The sequence below is a fragment of the Lissotriton helveticus genome, chromosome 3_1, assembly GCF_964261635.1.
Source record: "Lissotriton helveticus chromosome 3_1, aLisHel1.1, whole genome shotgun sequence".
NCBI lineage: Eukaryota > Metazoa > Chordata > Amphibia > Caudata > Salamandridae > Lissotriton > Lissotriton helveticus.
Window position 1 is genome coordinate 68,446,565 of NC_136061.1, and position 16,979 is coordinate 68,463,543.

General features: G+C 42.7%; 1 protein-coding gene across 2 annotated transcripts in view; it reads left to right on the forward strand.

Moving 5' to 3' along the window:
• The window catches only part of LOC144822121 (keratin, type I cytoskeletal 18-like), a 68,309-nt gene that overhangs the window by 24,332 nt on the left and 26,998 nt on the right, over positions 1-16,979 (forward strand). For both annotated transcript variants that reach the window (XM_078679255.1, XM_078679254.1), the window contains exons 2-3: positions 14,842-14,924; positions 16,561-16,717. In XM_078679255.1, coding sequence (XP_078535381.1) covers positions 14,842-14,924; positions 16,561-16,717 — 240 coding nt within the window. The remainder of the gene's footprint in view (positions 1-14,841; positions 14,925-16,560; positions 16,718-16,979) is intronic.

A 16,979-nucleotide genomic window follows, 5' to 3' on the forward strand; every position in this document is an offset into this window, starting at 1 on the left:
CCGACAGTCTCCCTGTCTTCAGGCTTCTCGTCCTGGCACGGGCACACCTTTATTGGGGTCGCAGGGTATACATGAAGGAAGAGGTCCTTGAGCATATGTAGGGGCTGGGGTAATTGCCAGGGGCTGAATTTCTAAGCTTTAGGTAAGGTAAGAGGCCCTGGGGTAAAGGTAGGACTAGTGATACTGGAGTGTAAGCAAAAATACAGGCAGAAGGGTTTAGCTAGCGGTAGAAGTACTGTGACCGAGGCACCCTGGTGCTGGCGCCAAAGGTACCAGGTCATAAGAAGGAGTAGAGGGGCCAGGGTCCAGGAAGGGATGTTGGTACTCGTATCTAGATAGGGTTAGATGCACTAGCAGTCAGGCATCGCTCCTCCGCAATGGCGGAGGAGCACCGCCCCACTAGCAGAGCCAGCAGCTAAAAAAAATAAAACGAAATTTCATTATTGGTTTTTTTTTAAGCAGCTGGCTTAATCAGCGTGTGCAGTAAGGGGTGAGGCCGGGTAGGGGGTAGGAGCAGGGCCGGACTGGCCATAGCGGGCACCGGGCAATCACCCGGTGCGCCGCACGGGTGGGGGCCGATTTTGTTACAGGGCCGTTTTTGCAAAATCGGCCCTGTAACAAAATCGGCCGAAAACCGGCTCTGGCAAAGAGCTCGGCGGCACCCCCAACCCCGGGGGGAGGGAAAAGGGGGGGCGGCCCAGCACTTTGCCAGGGCCGGTTTTGGTTCCCAGTCCGGCCCTGGGTAGGAGGACTGCTAGGTGCACTCTCTAAGTGCGCATATGTGTTTGGCCGTTTGTCTCAGGCCGACTAAAACACAATTGCACACTTAGGTTCTCTTCAGCCCAGCAGCAATGAGCAGCCAGGCTAGAGAAACCCCACAGACTCCCTGACCTGAGCAGAGCGTCTTTTCAGCCCGCTGAGGCCAATCCCTGCGCTGTTCTGCATTGCAGGGATTGGAGAGGAAGTCTGATGCAGCCCCAGTGCCTGCTGGGACACAGAAGAGGAAACATCCCACGTGGGATGCGGCCGGCAACTTAAGGTAAGTTTTATCTTTTTTTGTTATACTTCCCCCACTCCCCCTGCGCTCCCATGCGCCCCCGCCTCACTACCTTTTGAATGTGGCGGCCGCCACTGCTAGCAGTAGTGGTAGTAGGGAATATCCAGGAGTAGCAGTACTAGGGTACAGATAGGGGAAAGATACTCATGTGAGGCAGGAGTAGATCTACTAGAGAAAGTAAGGCACTATTGGTGTTTCTCCGGCTAAAATGGAAACAATTGATCCATGTAATGCTGAAAAAAAGGGCGGTGGGGATTTTTTTCAACTTGAAAAACATTCAGTAGGATGGATTTAACATCCTGGAAATGTAATTTATTTAGGAAACTTCAAGTGGAGTGGGATTGAAATTTCAGAGATAACTGGAGCACACAACAACAATTAGTAAGTCAATGTTGAGCCAATACTTTTACATAAAAAAATATATACTTTAATCTGTGGGCACGGCTAGTATACCACACATGAAAAGTACAACATTACATATGAACACAGCCAGGACCGGACTGGGAACCTAAAGCAGCAAAAGCAAATTTTGTTAGACCAGCCCCGCACTGTGCATAGTGAGTGCAGCGAGCGTACTTGACTACTACAAAAACGGGTTTGGAAGTTTCTCCCCGCAAGAAAAATTGGCCAAAAATGGCACTATCTATAACACATTTTTCATTATCTATTTAAATGTTTTATCTATTAAAACATAGTAAACGATGACCTTAGAGTGCACCAGGATACAAAAATCTTTGTTGTGGCTCTCTAAGGATTTCCTCACTATTACCCTCCAACAGAGCCCCTCATCTCTCCATAGCTTCCCTTTCATAGTATTCATTTGCTTTATAGCAGCTCTCATACCAGTGTAGGGTGTTGGAGCACTTTACATCACGCATAAAGCAGAGACAATGAATAGTAAATGCGTAAATCAGTGTATAGAAAATATTACATAAAACACAGGGGACTGCAAGGTGCAGGATTCACACGTCATCCACACTGGTAGGTATTTTTAAGAGTGCTTTGTCTGGAGAAGCACAAACTCAAGATTCAGAACCTAACACAGTGGTTTGTGTCGGCTATACTATGAAGAATGTATTTCTACCCAAACAAACCCTTTTTAGCAATTAAAGAATAGATTGATGGCAGTGGTTCACAATGACAGCCAGCACCTCCGTACAGTTTGCATAAAAAATATAGGGCGAAAGAATGTCCTCCAGCGTGCTCAATGTCTAGCACTGAGCCATCCACAATGCTAATCTGCATATAGAGGAAACCTCTGTATACATGAAATAATACATGAATTGACAGAGCACAGCACAAATAATCGTTATCTACTGACTCATGAAAGTCAGGATTCAGTTTAATGACAATAGAAACAAATGACAAAACATATGTGGTAATCTGAGATCTTCACCACTGTTGACACGTCATTGCAACAATGAGACAGCCGACACGTGTTTCGTCGTAAAACGACTTTTTCATGGCTCAAGATTATGTTGTGCCATCTGAAAAATAGATGAACCCTTTCTTCCAAGTAATCAAGGGTAAGGATAAGATGTCCAATTATTTCATTCAATGAGATAGCGGACCAGTCATCCACTATGGAGAGCTGGTGGCCCCACGGAGCAGGAGAAATTGTAGAAGTCGAAGCCTCATATGGTAATGATTTGTAGGCTTTCGTATTCAGAACTGGCAACCGACTTGAATATCCACCAGCTGACTCTACGGAAGGGTACTCAGCAATTAGCAATATCAGGATAATGAAAGACTCAGAAAAAAAACATAACTTGCTAACCTGTACCATGTAGTGTGCATGCAGCTCTTTGATGACACTTCTTAGATCATTGTGCTAGATTCTGATTATAACTTAAACTGCACAGTAACAAAAGGGTCTCTATGACTAAAGCAGTAACCCACTAAGCGAAAGCACATAAAATACTGTTCTGTGATCTTCATGGCACACGCCCTTTGCAGCAAGTATATTAACCCTCTGCGCTACCTTAGATGAGTCAAAACTGCCACTAGACAAAACTCTCATCTCTCTCCAGCAGGTACATTAATCCCCAGAGTTATCTTGATACTTTTATTGTTTCCTGAAAGCTACTTAAGATACAAGGAAGTGGGTGCCTCCAAAACTGCTGCCCCAGTAACTAAATCGCCCCCCCCCCACACCCTTTCAGCCTCCAGGGGAAACACCTGATGCCCATTCCAGCCAGTGCGTTATTGAAATCAGCAGCCAATGTGAAACAGGGTTTTCTCCATCTACAAGCACACAAAACAAGCAGTGGCTAAGCGAATAGGTCTCACCTCAGGTGCAGCCAAGGCAATGAACGGTCTACCTTTCTATCTCAGAAGTATGACCAATCTAATGGCCTTTAGGAAGGCCCTGAAAACCTGGCTGTTTAATGTTTAACTCCAGCCCTACTTCTTTTCTTTTAAGCTTCAGTAGGAGGACTTTACATAGTGCCAGGACACCTTTGGGCAGCAGTAGCACTCTATAAATGTCTCTAACATTAACATTAACGTTTGTGACCTGTTGCCTGCGCCAATTGTTTTTAGACATACTGCGCAGCATCTGTGATGCTTCACAGTTTGGCTTACGTAAGAACAAAAATCTTTGACGTGGTTGCCTGTGGCACTTTGTAGATGCATACTCTACACATGTGTGCACCCACAAAATGACATGAGCACTTTTTGCTTTTTTTTTTAGTTGCACGGTAAATCGTTTTAATGTGAGCGGGTGGGGCTGTGGAAAAAACACAGGGAGAGATGGTGGGAGGAATGGTGTAGCAACACATGGGACAGTGGGGGGTAAACAGGGTAGCAAGGGTGCCAAGGAATCCCGAAGCAACATAGGAAAGGAAGCAAAAGCAAGGGGGTGAGGCGAGTCTGGAAGGGACGCGAATGCAATGGGAGAGGGCGGGAGTAAAACCAAGACGAGATGGTGAAAGCAACACGGAGGGCGCAGGTGGGGGGTGCAATGGGGAGAAGCACGTGGGCTGGCGTTAGAGGAAGGGTGCGGGGAGAAGCAGTCACGCAACAGAGAGCAACACAGAGTGCAGGTGTGAAAGATGTACACAAGGGCACTGAATCAAAAACACATGTACTCGAATGGAGTGTGTCACACAAAAGAAAAAAGTAGTGCTTGAAAAGCATTAGTGGAAGCAGTGATGCCAGCCAAAAGGAGATTGTAAAGAGGCAGAGCTCCATGGGAGGGATAGACACAGGATTGACACGCTGTGACATGAATAAGAAGCAGGCAAATGAGAGTGACAAGGAAAAACAACCAATGGTAAGCAATGGGTAGGCTCTGAGCTTCTCTATGTTCTTGGTAAGCACAATATGCTTTGCAACAGTAACAGTGCATGTTCTGTAGAGTAGGCTTGACCTAATTAGAACCCCAGACCATAAAACAGGACCACAAACAGCCCCAAAAATCGACTCCACAACAACCAGTCATACCACCTGCCAGATTGCCATATAGGCCAGTCCAACTCTGCTTTTAAAGCACAAAAGTAAACTGTAGTCCACCTCTAAATGAAGCCCATAATGTCAGTAGCACGTGTGACTCTTGAAGGAGGAGGAGTGGACTCTGTTACTCACCACTGAGGAGTAACCCCGGCCGCCCTGCAAGATGCTTGGGATACCTCAGCCTGCAGACGCAGCCAGGGTCTCCCCGCCAACACAGGGGAGCCTTGACTCACAACATCAGTAGCACCTTTTGGGATAAACTTTATCTACCTTTATTTAACATCTGCCCACCTGCTCACGTGTGAATGTTACAACTGTGCAATATTCTTGTCCAATAATCCCTTCCACGAGTATACTCAGCGAGGTAATATGATAGCTCAGTAGGTTAACGCAAAAACAAGTATGGAACCACCAGGTCGCAGGTTAGTGCTAATACTGCTGCTTGCTTGGACTGTTTCCAGTGTGTAAATAATGACGTCTCAACCTGATTTACATCCTCCAGCTGACTGGTGCTCACTGGCAGACCTGCAGGGCTGAATCTGGACGAGCTTTAAATACACCCCTTCAATATGCAAATAATCCTCATTTCAATTAGTTGTATGTAAAAACAGCACCTGGAGATTCATCCTGGTAGCAGGGACGGACTGGGACAAAAACAGGCCCGGGCTCCAAAAATAAAAGTGTCCTTTATTAAAGAAACAGAGAGCTAAAAAAGTGGCCCACATTTGTAAATCAGGCCAGTTTTTAACTTGTAACGACACGCGGTATGGGCATTGTGCAAGGTATCAGAGACTGCCTGCATTTGTGCTAGCGTCAGGCAATGTTTGTGGTGGCATCAGGGAAATCAACAGTAAAAACCAGCAAACAAACAGCTAAAAACTAGCCCACACACTGATCTGTCAGATCAGCCCATTACTCAGGCAAGCCTGATTGCCTAGTGGCTAGCTCCGACCCTGCCTGTTAGAAGCAAAGGCCTCAATGAATTAAGTTCACTTAGTGCCAGCTCTAGGGTGGTGCGACTGGTGCCACTGCACCTAATGCTGACTTCAGGGGGTGCAGTGTTTTCAAGTTTATTATGGTTTTTGAAAGCACCTGCTGTTGCGTTCCTTGCCTCCAGCAATTTCCAGGCAACAATAAAAATGTCAAGATAATAATGATCTTCCTGGAAAGAGATTGGAGTTTTGTCTAGTTGAGGTTTTGACTGATCATAAAGCAGCGCAAAGGGTTAATATGCCTGCTGCAAAGCACATGCACCACGCAGACACCAAAGTGCATATAATGTAAATAGGTCAGTGTGTTTCTGCTTTCCTAAGAGACATCCTTTTGTTACTTGCAGTTTATAAGTTAAACTCCTTATATCGAACAGTGAATTATTAACTGTCATCAAAGAACTGCATGCAAACTGCAAAGTATACATTAGAGCAAAGATTAATGACGCACAAAGGGTTCATTTGTGTAGAAATTGATTCCTATTAATAAAGAAAAACCCCAACCATGGTATTCCGTTTTCAATTCTGAGTGTGTGATTCTCCAGACCGAGCAGACTTAACCTATACTGCCTACCAGTATGGATGACGTGTAACTCCTACACATTGCAGTCCTCTAGCTTATATAACATTTCCTTATATGTTGATTTGCACACTGATGATTGTCTCTGTGCAGTGTGTGTAATGCAAAGTGCTCCGACACCCTACACTGGTATGAGTGGCGCTATATAACTAATTAAATACATTTGAAAGATAGTGGTTATGGAGGCTTGAGGGGCACTGTCAAAAGGTGGTGGTGAGGGAATCCGAGGTGGAGGTGATCACCAACCCCACCATGGATGGGGGAGTGCCAACATAATTGTCGTACTGGGCGCCACCAGCACTAAAGCCGGCCCTGAGAACTTATTAAAATACAAGTCTAATAATTATTTACCATAAAATCAAATTGGATAAAATTGACAAATTGAACCCTGCGTTCAGCCTGGCTCTCGCAAATACGAAACTTGCAAACTATAAATAATAAATTACGTTGCTGAGCTGTTTATCACTGCTTCCACAGACAACGGGACTTCCTATGTTTGTGCACTCTCAGCTCTCGTGTGTTTTTTGGTTAGTTAATGATGGTTTTTAATTATTCGCGTTTATTCCCCGCGTCATTTGTTCCAGGTGGTAACTTTTTTGTTGTTGTTTTTTTTGTTTAAGAAGTTTTTATTTTGTTGAAATAAAATTCAATACAAAGGTAATACAAGGTGGTAACTTTAACATAGAAGCCAGGATAGGAAACTTGATCCTGCTGTTCCAACACTGGCCAGCAGGGGTCGGTGCTGCACTGTTGGTTCTCCACATTGTGCGAGTCTGCTGCAGGTGAACACCGAAGGAAACTTAATCCCATGGGCGCTCCTCTCCCACGCCGTAGAGAGGACGAATACCCATTCTATGAAGGGGTTAATTATATATTTCCTAGTACAGCTCTATAAGATCCCCTGTAGCGATGAAAATTTCTTCTATAACCATTTGTTTACACATTAGAAATAATAGGACTGGCATACAAAAGCTAAGAAATGATTATGCACGCTTTGTATCCATTTATATGCACACAGAGCATCAACATATGTAAATCCATAAATAATCTGAAATTCTATGAAATTATTGAAACGTTATCAGTCATAACGGATTTTAATCCTGTTTATGATTCCAGTGCTTAGCTTGTAAAACAATCATTGGCAAAGAAACAAGTCTGGCTCACATTTTTTTTGCGTTTAGAAAGTTTTATTGGTTCAAATAAACATTGCAAAACATTATTACAGTAAAAGGGCAATAGAAATATGGATCAAAACATGAATTATACAAAAAAAACTGCCATAATCACAAATAAATACCAAAGGGGATTAATAGGAAAATATACCTAGAGAAAATGCTTTTTTAAAGTATTTTTGAGAAGGGGAGAGGGGAAGGAAAAGAAAAGAAAGAGGAAAAAGAGAGAAGAAACGAAAAAAAGAAAAAGAGAAGGAGGAGGCAAACGGATATGAAGCTAGGAGGGGGGATTAAGGCACATGTCTGGAGAGGAAATCAGTTAGAGGTAACCACAATAAGTCCTTTTTAATCAAAAGGGGGGTTGTGGAGGCAAAAGCACGATCAAGTCTATGGTGATGACACAACAAATTCCACCAAGCACTAAATGAAATTTTTGAAGTGTCCTTCCAGTTGGATGTAATAACCTGTAAAGAAATAGCTATAAACAAATCAATGAAACTACGAACATTGCGAGAAACATTCCAAGTAGGAGAAGAACCCCCTAAGAATATATGAACAATATCAAAAGGGTGGTTTGAACATTAGAATATCATTTAGCTTGGACCATATTTGACACCATAAAGCTTTAACTAAAGGACAATGAAAAAACATATGAAAGAAATCACTATCAGCATGAGAACAGGACCAGCAACGCTTATTATCAGAAGTTTTAAATTTAAACAAATCAGTAGGAGTAAAAAAAAGCCTATTATAAAAACAATATGAAGTCTGAGTAGTACTAGCTGAGTGGGATACAGTATGAATTTTGGACCAAAGAGAATCCCAAGTTGAGAGAGAGAATTCCTGCATTAAATCCCTTTCCCAAGTGAGCTCTAGTTTAGATTTAGGGCGATCAATGACGGAACGGGAAAGGAGCTTATAAATGGCAGCAGCCTTGAAAGGGATAGTGAAATCTGTTGGGGGAAAATCAGACGGGCAAACAACTGGAAAGGAGCTATGTAGGGATATAAGGGTGGATAAGGCAGATTTAGGGAGAGGGTATTGAAAGGAGGGTACATTAGACAAATTGTAAAGTGTGCGAATATCAGCGAAATCCATTAGGGAATCAACTGTGAGAAGTTGATCTTAAAGGAGAATGCCTTTATCAATCCATTCCTTCCAAAAAAGTGCTTTATTATTAATCTTTAAGGAATGATTGTACTAGATGGGAGTAAGAGAGTGTAGTTTCGCTTGAGAAAAGGAAGAACGGAAAGGTGACAAGGAGAGAGCTTTGGAATGTTTAAAAATAGGAGTAAGAAATCGTTTAGGAGGCTGAGATAATCGGGTAGCTGTGAGAAAAGAAAAAGGTGAAAGTTGAGCCAATTCAAGTATACTCCAAGCTGTAATTGTATAGGGAGATGAATCAGCTAAGAAAGGCCAAATTTGTTTCAAAGTGAAAGCAGAATGAAATTGAGATATATTGGGAAAATTAACTCCGCCAAGGTTCTTAGGCTGTTGAAGACGAGAGAGAGAAATTCTGGATTTACAATTATTCCACAGGAACTTAGTAAAAATGCGATTAATAAGTGTAAAGAAGGACGTGGGAAGAGAAATAGGGAGCATAGAAAGATAAAAATTGACAACAGGGAGGAGCATCATCTTAATTGTTGCCAGTCTACCCCACCAAGATAGAAATAATGGAGACCAACGGTCTATAAGAGAAGAAAGCTTTGTAAGAATATCTTTGTGATTAATTTTGATAGTCTCCTTGATAGTATTAGTATCAGTAGGAGTAAAAAAAAGCCTATTATAAAATCAATATGAAGTCTGAGTAGTACTAGCTGAGTGGGATACAGTATGAATTTTGGACCAGAGAGAATCCCAAGTTGAGAGAGAGAATTCCTTGCATTAAATCCCTTTCCCAAGTGAGCTCTAGTTTAGATTTAGGGCGATCAATGACGGAACGGGAAAGGAGCTTATAAATGGCAGCAGCCTTGAAAGGGATAGTGAAATCTGGCGGGGGAAAATCAGACGGGCAAACAACTGGAAAGGAGCTATGAAGGGATATGAGGGTGGATAAGGCAGATTTAGGGAGAGGGTATTGAAAGGAGGGTACATTAGACAAATTGTAAAGTGTGCGAATATCAGCGAAATCCATTAGGGAATCAACTGTGAGAAGTTGATCATAAAGGAGAATGCCTTTATCAATCCATTCCTTCCAAAAAAGTGCTTTATTATTAATCTTTAAGGAATGATTGTACTAGATGGGAGTAAGAGAGTGTAGTTTCGCTTGAGAAAAGGAAGAACGGAAAAGTGACAAGGAGAGAGCTTTGGAATGTTTAAAAATAGGAGTAAGAAATCGTTTAGGAGGCTGAGATAATCGGGTAGCTGTGAGAAAAGAAAAAGGTGAAAGTTGAGCCAATTCAAGTATACTCCAAGCTGTAATTGTATAGGGAGATGAATCAGCTAAGAAAGGCCAAATTTGTTTCAAAGTGAAAGCAGAATGAAATTGAGATATATTGGGAAAATTAACTCCGCCAAGGTTCTTAGGCTGTTGAAGACGAGAGAGAGAAATTCTGGATTTACAATTATTCCACAGGAACTTAGTAAAAATGCGATTAATAAGTGCAAAGAAGGACGTGGGAAGAGAAATAGGGAGCATAGAAATATAAAAATTGACAATAGGGAGGAGCGTCATCTTAATTGTTGCCAGTTTACCCCACCAAGATAGAAATAATGGAGACCAACGGTCTATAAGAGAAGAAAGCTTTGTAAGAATATCTTTGTGATTAATTTTGATAGTCTCCTTGATAGTATTAGTATCAGTAGGAGTAAAAAAAAGCCTATTATAAAATCAATATGAAGTCTGAGTAGTACTAGCTGAGTGGGATACAGTATGAATTTTGGACCAGAGAGAATCCCAAGTTGAGAGAGAGAATTCCTTGCATTAAATCCCTTTCCCAAGTGAGCTCTAGTTTAGATTTAGGGCGATCAATGACGGAACGGGAAAGGAGCTTATAAATGGCAGCAGCCTTGAAAGGGATAGTGAAATCTGGCGGGGGAAAATCAGACGGGCAAACAACTGGAAAGGAGCTATGAAGGGATATGAGGGTGGATAAGGCAGATTTAGGGAGAGGGTATTGAAAGGAGGGTACATTAGACAAATTGTAAAGTGTGCGAATATCAGCGAAATCCATTAGGGAATCAACTGTGAGAAGTTGATCATAAAGGAGAATGCCTTTATCAATCCATTCCTTCCAAAAAAGTGCTTTATTATTAATCTTTAAGGAATGATTGTACTAGATGGGAGTAAGAGAGTGTAGTTTCGCTTGAGAAAAGGAAGAACGGAAAAGTGACAAGGAGAGAGCTTTGGAATGTTTAAAAATAGGAGTAAGAAATCGTTTAGGAGGCTGAGATAATCGGGTAGCTGTGAGAAAAGAAAAAGGTGAAAGTTGAGCCAATTCAAGTATACTCCAAGCTGTAATTGTATAGGGAGATGAATCAGCTAAGAAAGGCCAAATTTGTTTCAAAGTGAAAGCAGAATGAAATTGAGATATATTGGGAAAATTAACTCCGCCAAGGTTCTTAGGCTGTTGAAGACGAGAGAGAGAAATTCTGGATTTACAATTATTCCACAGGAACTTAGTAAAAATGCGATTAATAAGTGCAAAGAAGGACGTGGGAAGAGAAATAGGGAGCATAGAAATATAAAAATTGACAATAGGGAGGAGCGTCATCTTAATTGTTGCCAGTTTACCCCACCAAGATAGAAATAATGGAGACCAACGGTCTACAAGAGAAGAAAGCTTTGTGAGAATATCTTTGTGATTAATTTTGATAGTCTCCTTGATAGTATTAGTATAAAGAATAACCAAACATTTAATATATTGAGGGTTCCATTCAAAACCAGAGCCACGAAACATATTTATTGAGGGGTAGTACTTCTGACTTATCTATATTTAACTTGTTGTCAGAAACTTCAGAATAAATGTTTAATAAAGAAAAGAGAGCAGGTAAAGAAGTATCAGGATTAGCAATATAGAGTAGAATATCGTCTGCATAGGCAGTGAATTTAATATCAGTATTCTTATAAACAAAACCAGTATAAGATGTAGAATGGCGAATAAGTTCAAGAAAAGGTTCTAATGCGAGGCTAAAGAGAAGGGGAGACAAGGGACAACCTTGTCTGGTGCCTCTATGCAAAGGGAAATATGAAGATTGAACACCATTAACCCAAATAGAAGTGGAAGGGGAAGAATATAACAATTGAATACGTTGAATAAAATGAGGACTAAAGCCATGCCACCTAAGAGCACCAAACATATAATCCCAAGCAACTCTATCAAATGCCTTTTTTGGCATCAAGGGTAATAGCAGCAAGAGGAGAGTTCATTTTTGACGCAAGACGAATGATATTAAGGAAAGTCCTTGAATTATCTGTGATGGACCTACCTTTGACAAAGCCGGATTGATAAACATTAATAAGGCTAGGAATAACATTATTTAAGCGGAGGGCTAAAAGTTTCGCATATATTTTACAATCAATGTTGATTAATGAGATGGGCCGACTGGTTCACATTTTGAGACCGAATTGAACATTCAAAGCCTTGCTGTCTATATAAAATGCATCTCTGTGATGATTCCAATGTGTGATGACCCAGCGTATTTTTCAGATGTAAAACACTCTCTCACACAATGCAAGCACCCCATAGGAGACGGAAGGATACACCAACATTTAATAGCATGAGGTGAGAGGGAAACACTGCTTAGGTCAGAGCCCAAGCAAACTCTGTGTATATTTCAAAGCATTAAATACAATAGGCCATGCATGTGGGTGCACTGTCATGCCAGAGCTGAAAGCAATCGGTATGAGCAGAGGTCAAATGTTATATATGGAGTCTGTCAGTGTCTCCACCAAACGCCAGAGTTACCAAATATCAAGACTCCCTGGTCTTCATTCCAGCTCTTGCCTCTTTCTTCCACCACCCGACAATACCTGATTTTATTATTCCACTTTTACAAGTTATTTTTCATCGATACTTACTCCCATGTCACAGATTACCAATCTTTTTCTTTTGTCTTTCTTTTCTTAACTTTACACTCAGACCGGGTGTGATGGCTTAGTGGACTCATGTGTCCACTGTAGGAGCCTGTGTTTGACCTCATGGTCACTGGTTCAAATCTTCTGGGGTGCAGTCAGCCTTTCATCCTTCTGAGATCGATAAAACGAGTACCGTTGGGTAACAATAAACATTTGTTATTCAGTGCCAAGATACCCTTAGGTGAACATGCACTTTAAAAATACAAGTTATACCCTGGTGCAAAGTCTGAGAGGAAAAATAAGCCCTGTGAGAAAGCCATCCTTTTTGCCCTGATCACCCCCATTTGTTGACTGATATGGTGGTAACTGACCATTACTGTGCACTGGGCCCTGCTAACCAGTACTCCTATTTAAATGGTAAATTGAAATTAGATGTGATAACAATTGGTACTGACAACCTACCTGTAAGTCCCTGTTATATGGTAGGGCAGGTAGGTCTAGAAACCTAGCAGATTTAATGCACTTAACTGTGCACTGCTGTGTTGCCTGTTACTTTGCAAGCCGCTTTTAAATTGAAATTATATGCAAATACGACTATGGATTTAAAGGTACTCCCAAAGTATGAAACTACCCTTTTTCACATATACATCACTCCTAATGTCTGCTCTAGGTATTCCCAGGGAAGCATGCCATGTAAAAAGAACCAAGGACATTTTGAAATATGTTTTATATACCCTGGCAAGGCAACATGGGAATACTTTATTAAAGTATAGCTATTGACAGGAGTGAGTTAAAATAATATTTCAAGGACTTAAAAGATTGGTAATAATAATTCCAACAACTTGTCACTTTTGGATTTATCATAAATAGTACAGAAAAGAAGTTATAGAACTTTCTTTTCTGTGAGCCACAATCCAGCCTTCGAGCTGTCTCTCCTGATTGGCCAGTCTTGCAGGCCGAGACATACTGCTTTGATTGGGTGATATGTGGCCTTCAGAGAGACAGAGGTTTTCTGATGGGGGAGATCTGCAGCTGCGGAGTACAGGCCAGGAAGGGGGCTAGGTAAACAAACTGATCTTCAAAGAAAAAATGACATTAATACTGCAAGCCAGGCATACCCCCTCTTCCTGTACCCCCAGCCAGATGGGATCACCCCCCAGGAATAGAATTTATAAGAGGTCTGGAAGGGGAGAGTTATGGGAAATGAGCCACGCGTGTAGGTTGGTTTAGCCAGATCTTAACCCCAAGGAGGGTTAAGATCAGGATTCGTTTTTAGGTCAAAACCCACCATGGTCTCCCAAACATGGTTACTTTAATTCCAGTAGAGTTTCAGGATTGTACCCATTGTTAAATCACCTTAGAATTCACCACAGTTTCTAAAATTACTATTGCACCACCAACAGATGATTTAAAATTTGTGACTAAAGGCAGTAGAAATGAGTAAGATGGTAGACAGACTGGGTACCAGGCGAGAAATGCAGGGTAACACTGCAGGAGGCCTGGGGAAAAAAGACAGACTCAGACCTGCTTGGAACAAGGACTGTTGAACAGAGCAGAATGACTGGGTAAAACCACAGACTTACTGCACTAATGCAGGACGCACTACGAAATTCATTTTATTTATTAAATTGTTTACTTACCTTCAATTATCCACCGAAACTCCCTCCACGGGCCGCGGCTGCTTATCATGTATGAAAGATGCTTAAACGCATGACTAGGGTCTTCTAAGAATGACTGTCAAGGGCCCGTCAGTACCATTCCATAGTTCTCTGGTTTTGTGTGCCTTTTAACATGGATGACGTATACCTGGCACGCTTTTCCCTATTTTCATATTCGAAATTCATTGACTGCCAAAGTGCTTTCCATAGTGTCGGCGCCTCATTTCCCTACGTGCTGCGGCGCAGCTGGTTATTTGCATCAGCAGCAATCCTTCTTCTCAGCTTTGTCCTCTCCTCAGAGATGAGCAAAGGACAAAAACCATACAACACAACCTCAAAAAACTACACAGAGGCTTAAATACTGGAAGAACACTACACTATATCCAATAAAAAACATACAGGATAAGAGATTTTTTGCTTTGAGCTCGCGTGCGTGCACACACAAACGCACACTGTAAAATGCATACTCGTAGTGGGACTGTGGTCAGAAACACTGGCAGATTTACAAGCCCCTTGCGCCACTTTTGCGTCACTTTTCCCATGTTAAAAGTGACATTAGGGTCTTATAAATCTACCCCCAGTGTAGAAGGGGGTGTGCACATGCTTTGTGTTTCTGATATATGTTTTAAGGCAGTGGTCTTCTAACTTTTCAATGAGGCACATCCCCAGTGTAAAAAGAACTTCAGCCTGCATGGCAAACACATTTTCTCACAATCATTCCATACAAGTGGCAGCTCTGAAAACATTTAGCAAACCAAACATTTCAGTTATGTTCTAATTTGTAGAACCAGATCCCCTCTTTGGGCAGAATATCCCACCTAAAGGGAGATCAGGTGCCCCTAGTGGGCATTGTGTTGTAAAGTGCTTAGAAGCATCATTGGGCGCCTCTAACTCTTCTCTTCGGTCTCACAGGTCGAGGGCCTGAACATGGACAACGCCAAGCTGCTGCTGCACATCGACAACGCCCGCCTGGCCGCTGACGACATCAAAGTCAAGTAAGTGCTTTAAATGTGGGCAGAAGCGATGAGCGCCCACGGATGAGTATCAAATGCTGTGTGGGCCCCACTTATAATGGATAATCATGAATGGAGCACAGGGGGGCGTGAGAGGGCAGGATAGCCACTCACAGGAATCCATTTCCAGACAATTTTAGGAGAGAGTGTGTGCACTACTGCTGTGGTTTGCTATAAATTCAGACATTTTGTGCCCTCCCCAGAGTCATTGCCTGCTTTCGCAACACAAAATCATGAAAACGTGTCTAATTCAAAATGGCGCCGTAAATGGAGAACAATAAGCAAGGTTCTTGAAAAAGCAAAGGTGGAACAAAAAACAGAAAGCATATATTAATTGCAGAAAACGTGCAAACCATTTATTTCTAGAGCAAGGCCACGCGTGTTCTCCAATATATTCCACAGTATTTATTGAAAAAACTGTCAGCTTTCCGTTTAAGAATGTGTCACTGAATTTGAAGAGGTATGCTTTTTTAGAAAAACCCATACCTGATACTTTTGCGTCTGTTAGATGAAAAAGAAGGGCATAGAAGCAAATACATATTGTTATATCTCTACTCCTTGTCTCCACATTTTATCAGGATGTGCAAGATGGTGATAGTCTGTTGTAAATTTATCAGGTCGCGTCTTGAATATTCTGTGCAGTTCTGAAGGCCACATCTGTAGGACTGTTCCCAATTCCAGGGGCCACCTCATGAGCATTTTGATTAGATTTGGAGGCCTCTTCTGAAGTAAAGTGTCCAGATTTAGAGGTCTCTTGTTGAATCATTTATCTGGGCCTGGAGGCCACACCTGAAGGGTTGAGTACAGTTCTGAAGGACACATTGAGAGCACCATGCTCAGTTCTGAGTGGCACAGGAATATCTCGAGGATTTCTGGAACTCCCACCTGGAGAACTGCGTCTAGTCGTGATGGCGTTATCTGGAATATTATAGGCATTTTACGAAGGACTCGCCTAGAGTGCTGCACCCCTTTCTGAAGGCAGAGGGGTATCTGAAGTGTTTATGGAGGCCACCTCTGAAGGTGTGTATCTAGTGCTGGAGGCCACATCTGGTGTACCGGGGTATATTTTACAGAGGTCACTGAGGCAGGCCTCTGTGCTGAGTTCTCAAAGTCCCATTTGATGTATTTCTGCTAGTTCTGGAGGGCTCACATGCAGCTCTGTAACCAGTTCTGAATGGCACTTGGACTCCTGGGTCCACTCCAGAAGGACTCATCAGGGTAATTGGAGTAGCTCAGGAGGCCACGTCAGGAGTTTTGCTGCAGTCTCTACAAATGCAGAAACAATTATCAAGTTTTCAAACATCCATTTAGGGTTCAGGGCCTATTAGGGCATAGGGAGAGACGGGAACTTGGGCACAGGGAGCTAACGTTACTTTCCCAGGATCTCATAGCGTGGTCAATTTGAGAAGCCGAGATTGGAACTCCGGGCTGTTGGTTCCGCAATAGACAACTTGGCCATCCAAGTCTGTAGATTTTGATTGGTTGAGCAGTACTGCCTGGCAGCCATGTACGGTGCTGGTGTGTGACTCCTACATTTGCTGGCATCTGATTCGCTGACGCGAGGTGGGAGGATCCAGTTGTGCATTTGTTGATGGGACCTCATGCTTTGCCCCTCTAGGCTGGAGACGGAGCAGGCGATCTGCGATGGGGTGCAGAAGGACACCCAGGGGCTGCGAAAGATGATCGATGACACCAACCACCTGCGGATGAAGCTGGAGTCGGAGCTGGAGTTGCTGAAGGAGGAGCTGGCGCACCTGCGCAAATCCCACAAGGAGGTAAGGGAAGCCGAGCCGTGGTCAGGGAAGGTGTGACCAGTGCAGACGGCGTCTGCCACATCTGTGGGAGGTCGCTCCTCCCACAAACCACATGATAAACATGGCCTCCAGCGCCCTCCCTCAATGGCGACTCAGCGGTTTATGTATGACACAAGGCCCACCATTTACAACTGCCCCTTGGTGCTATTTGGAGTTTATTATTTTGCTGACAAGTTGGCCAAAAAATGAGTGTTTCTACTGATGGTCAGGTTCCTTGACCATC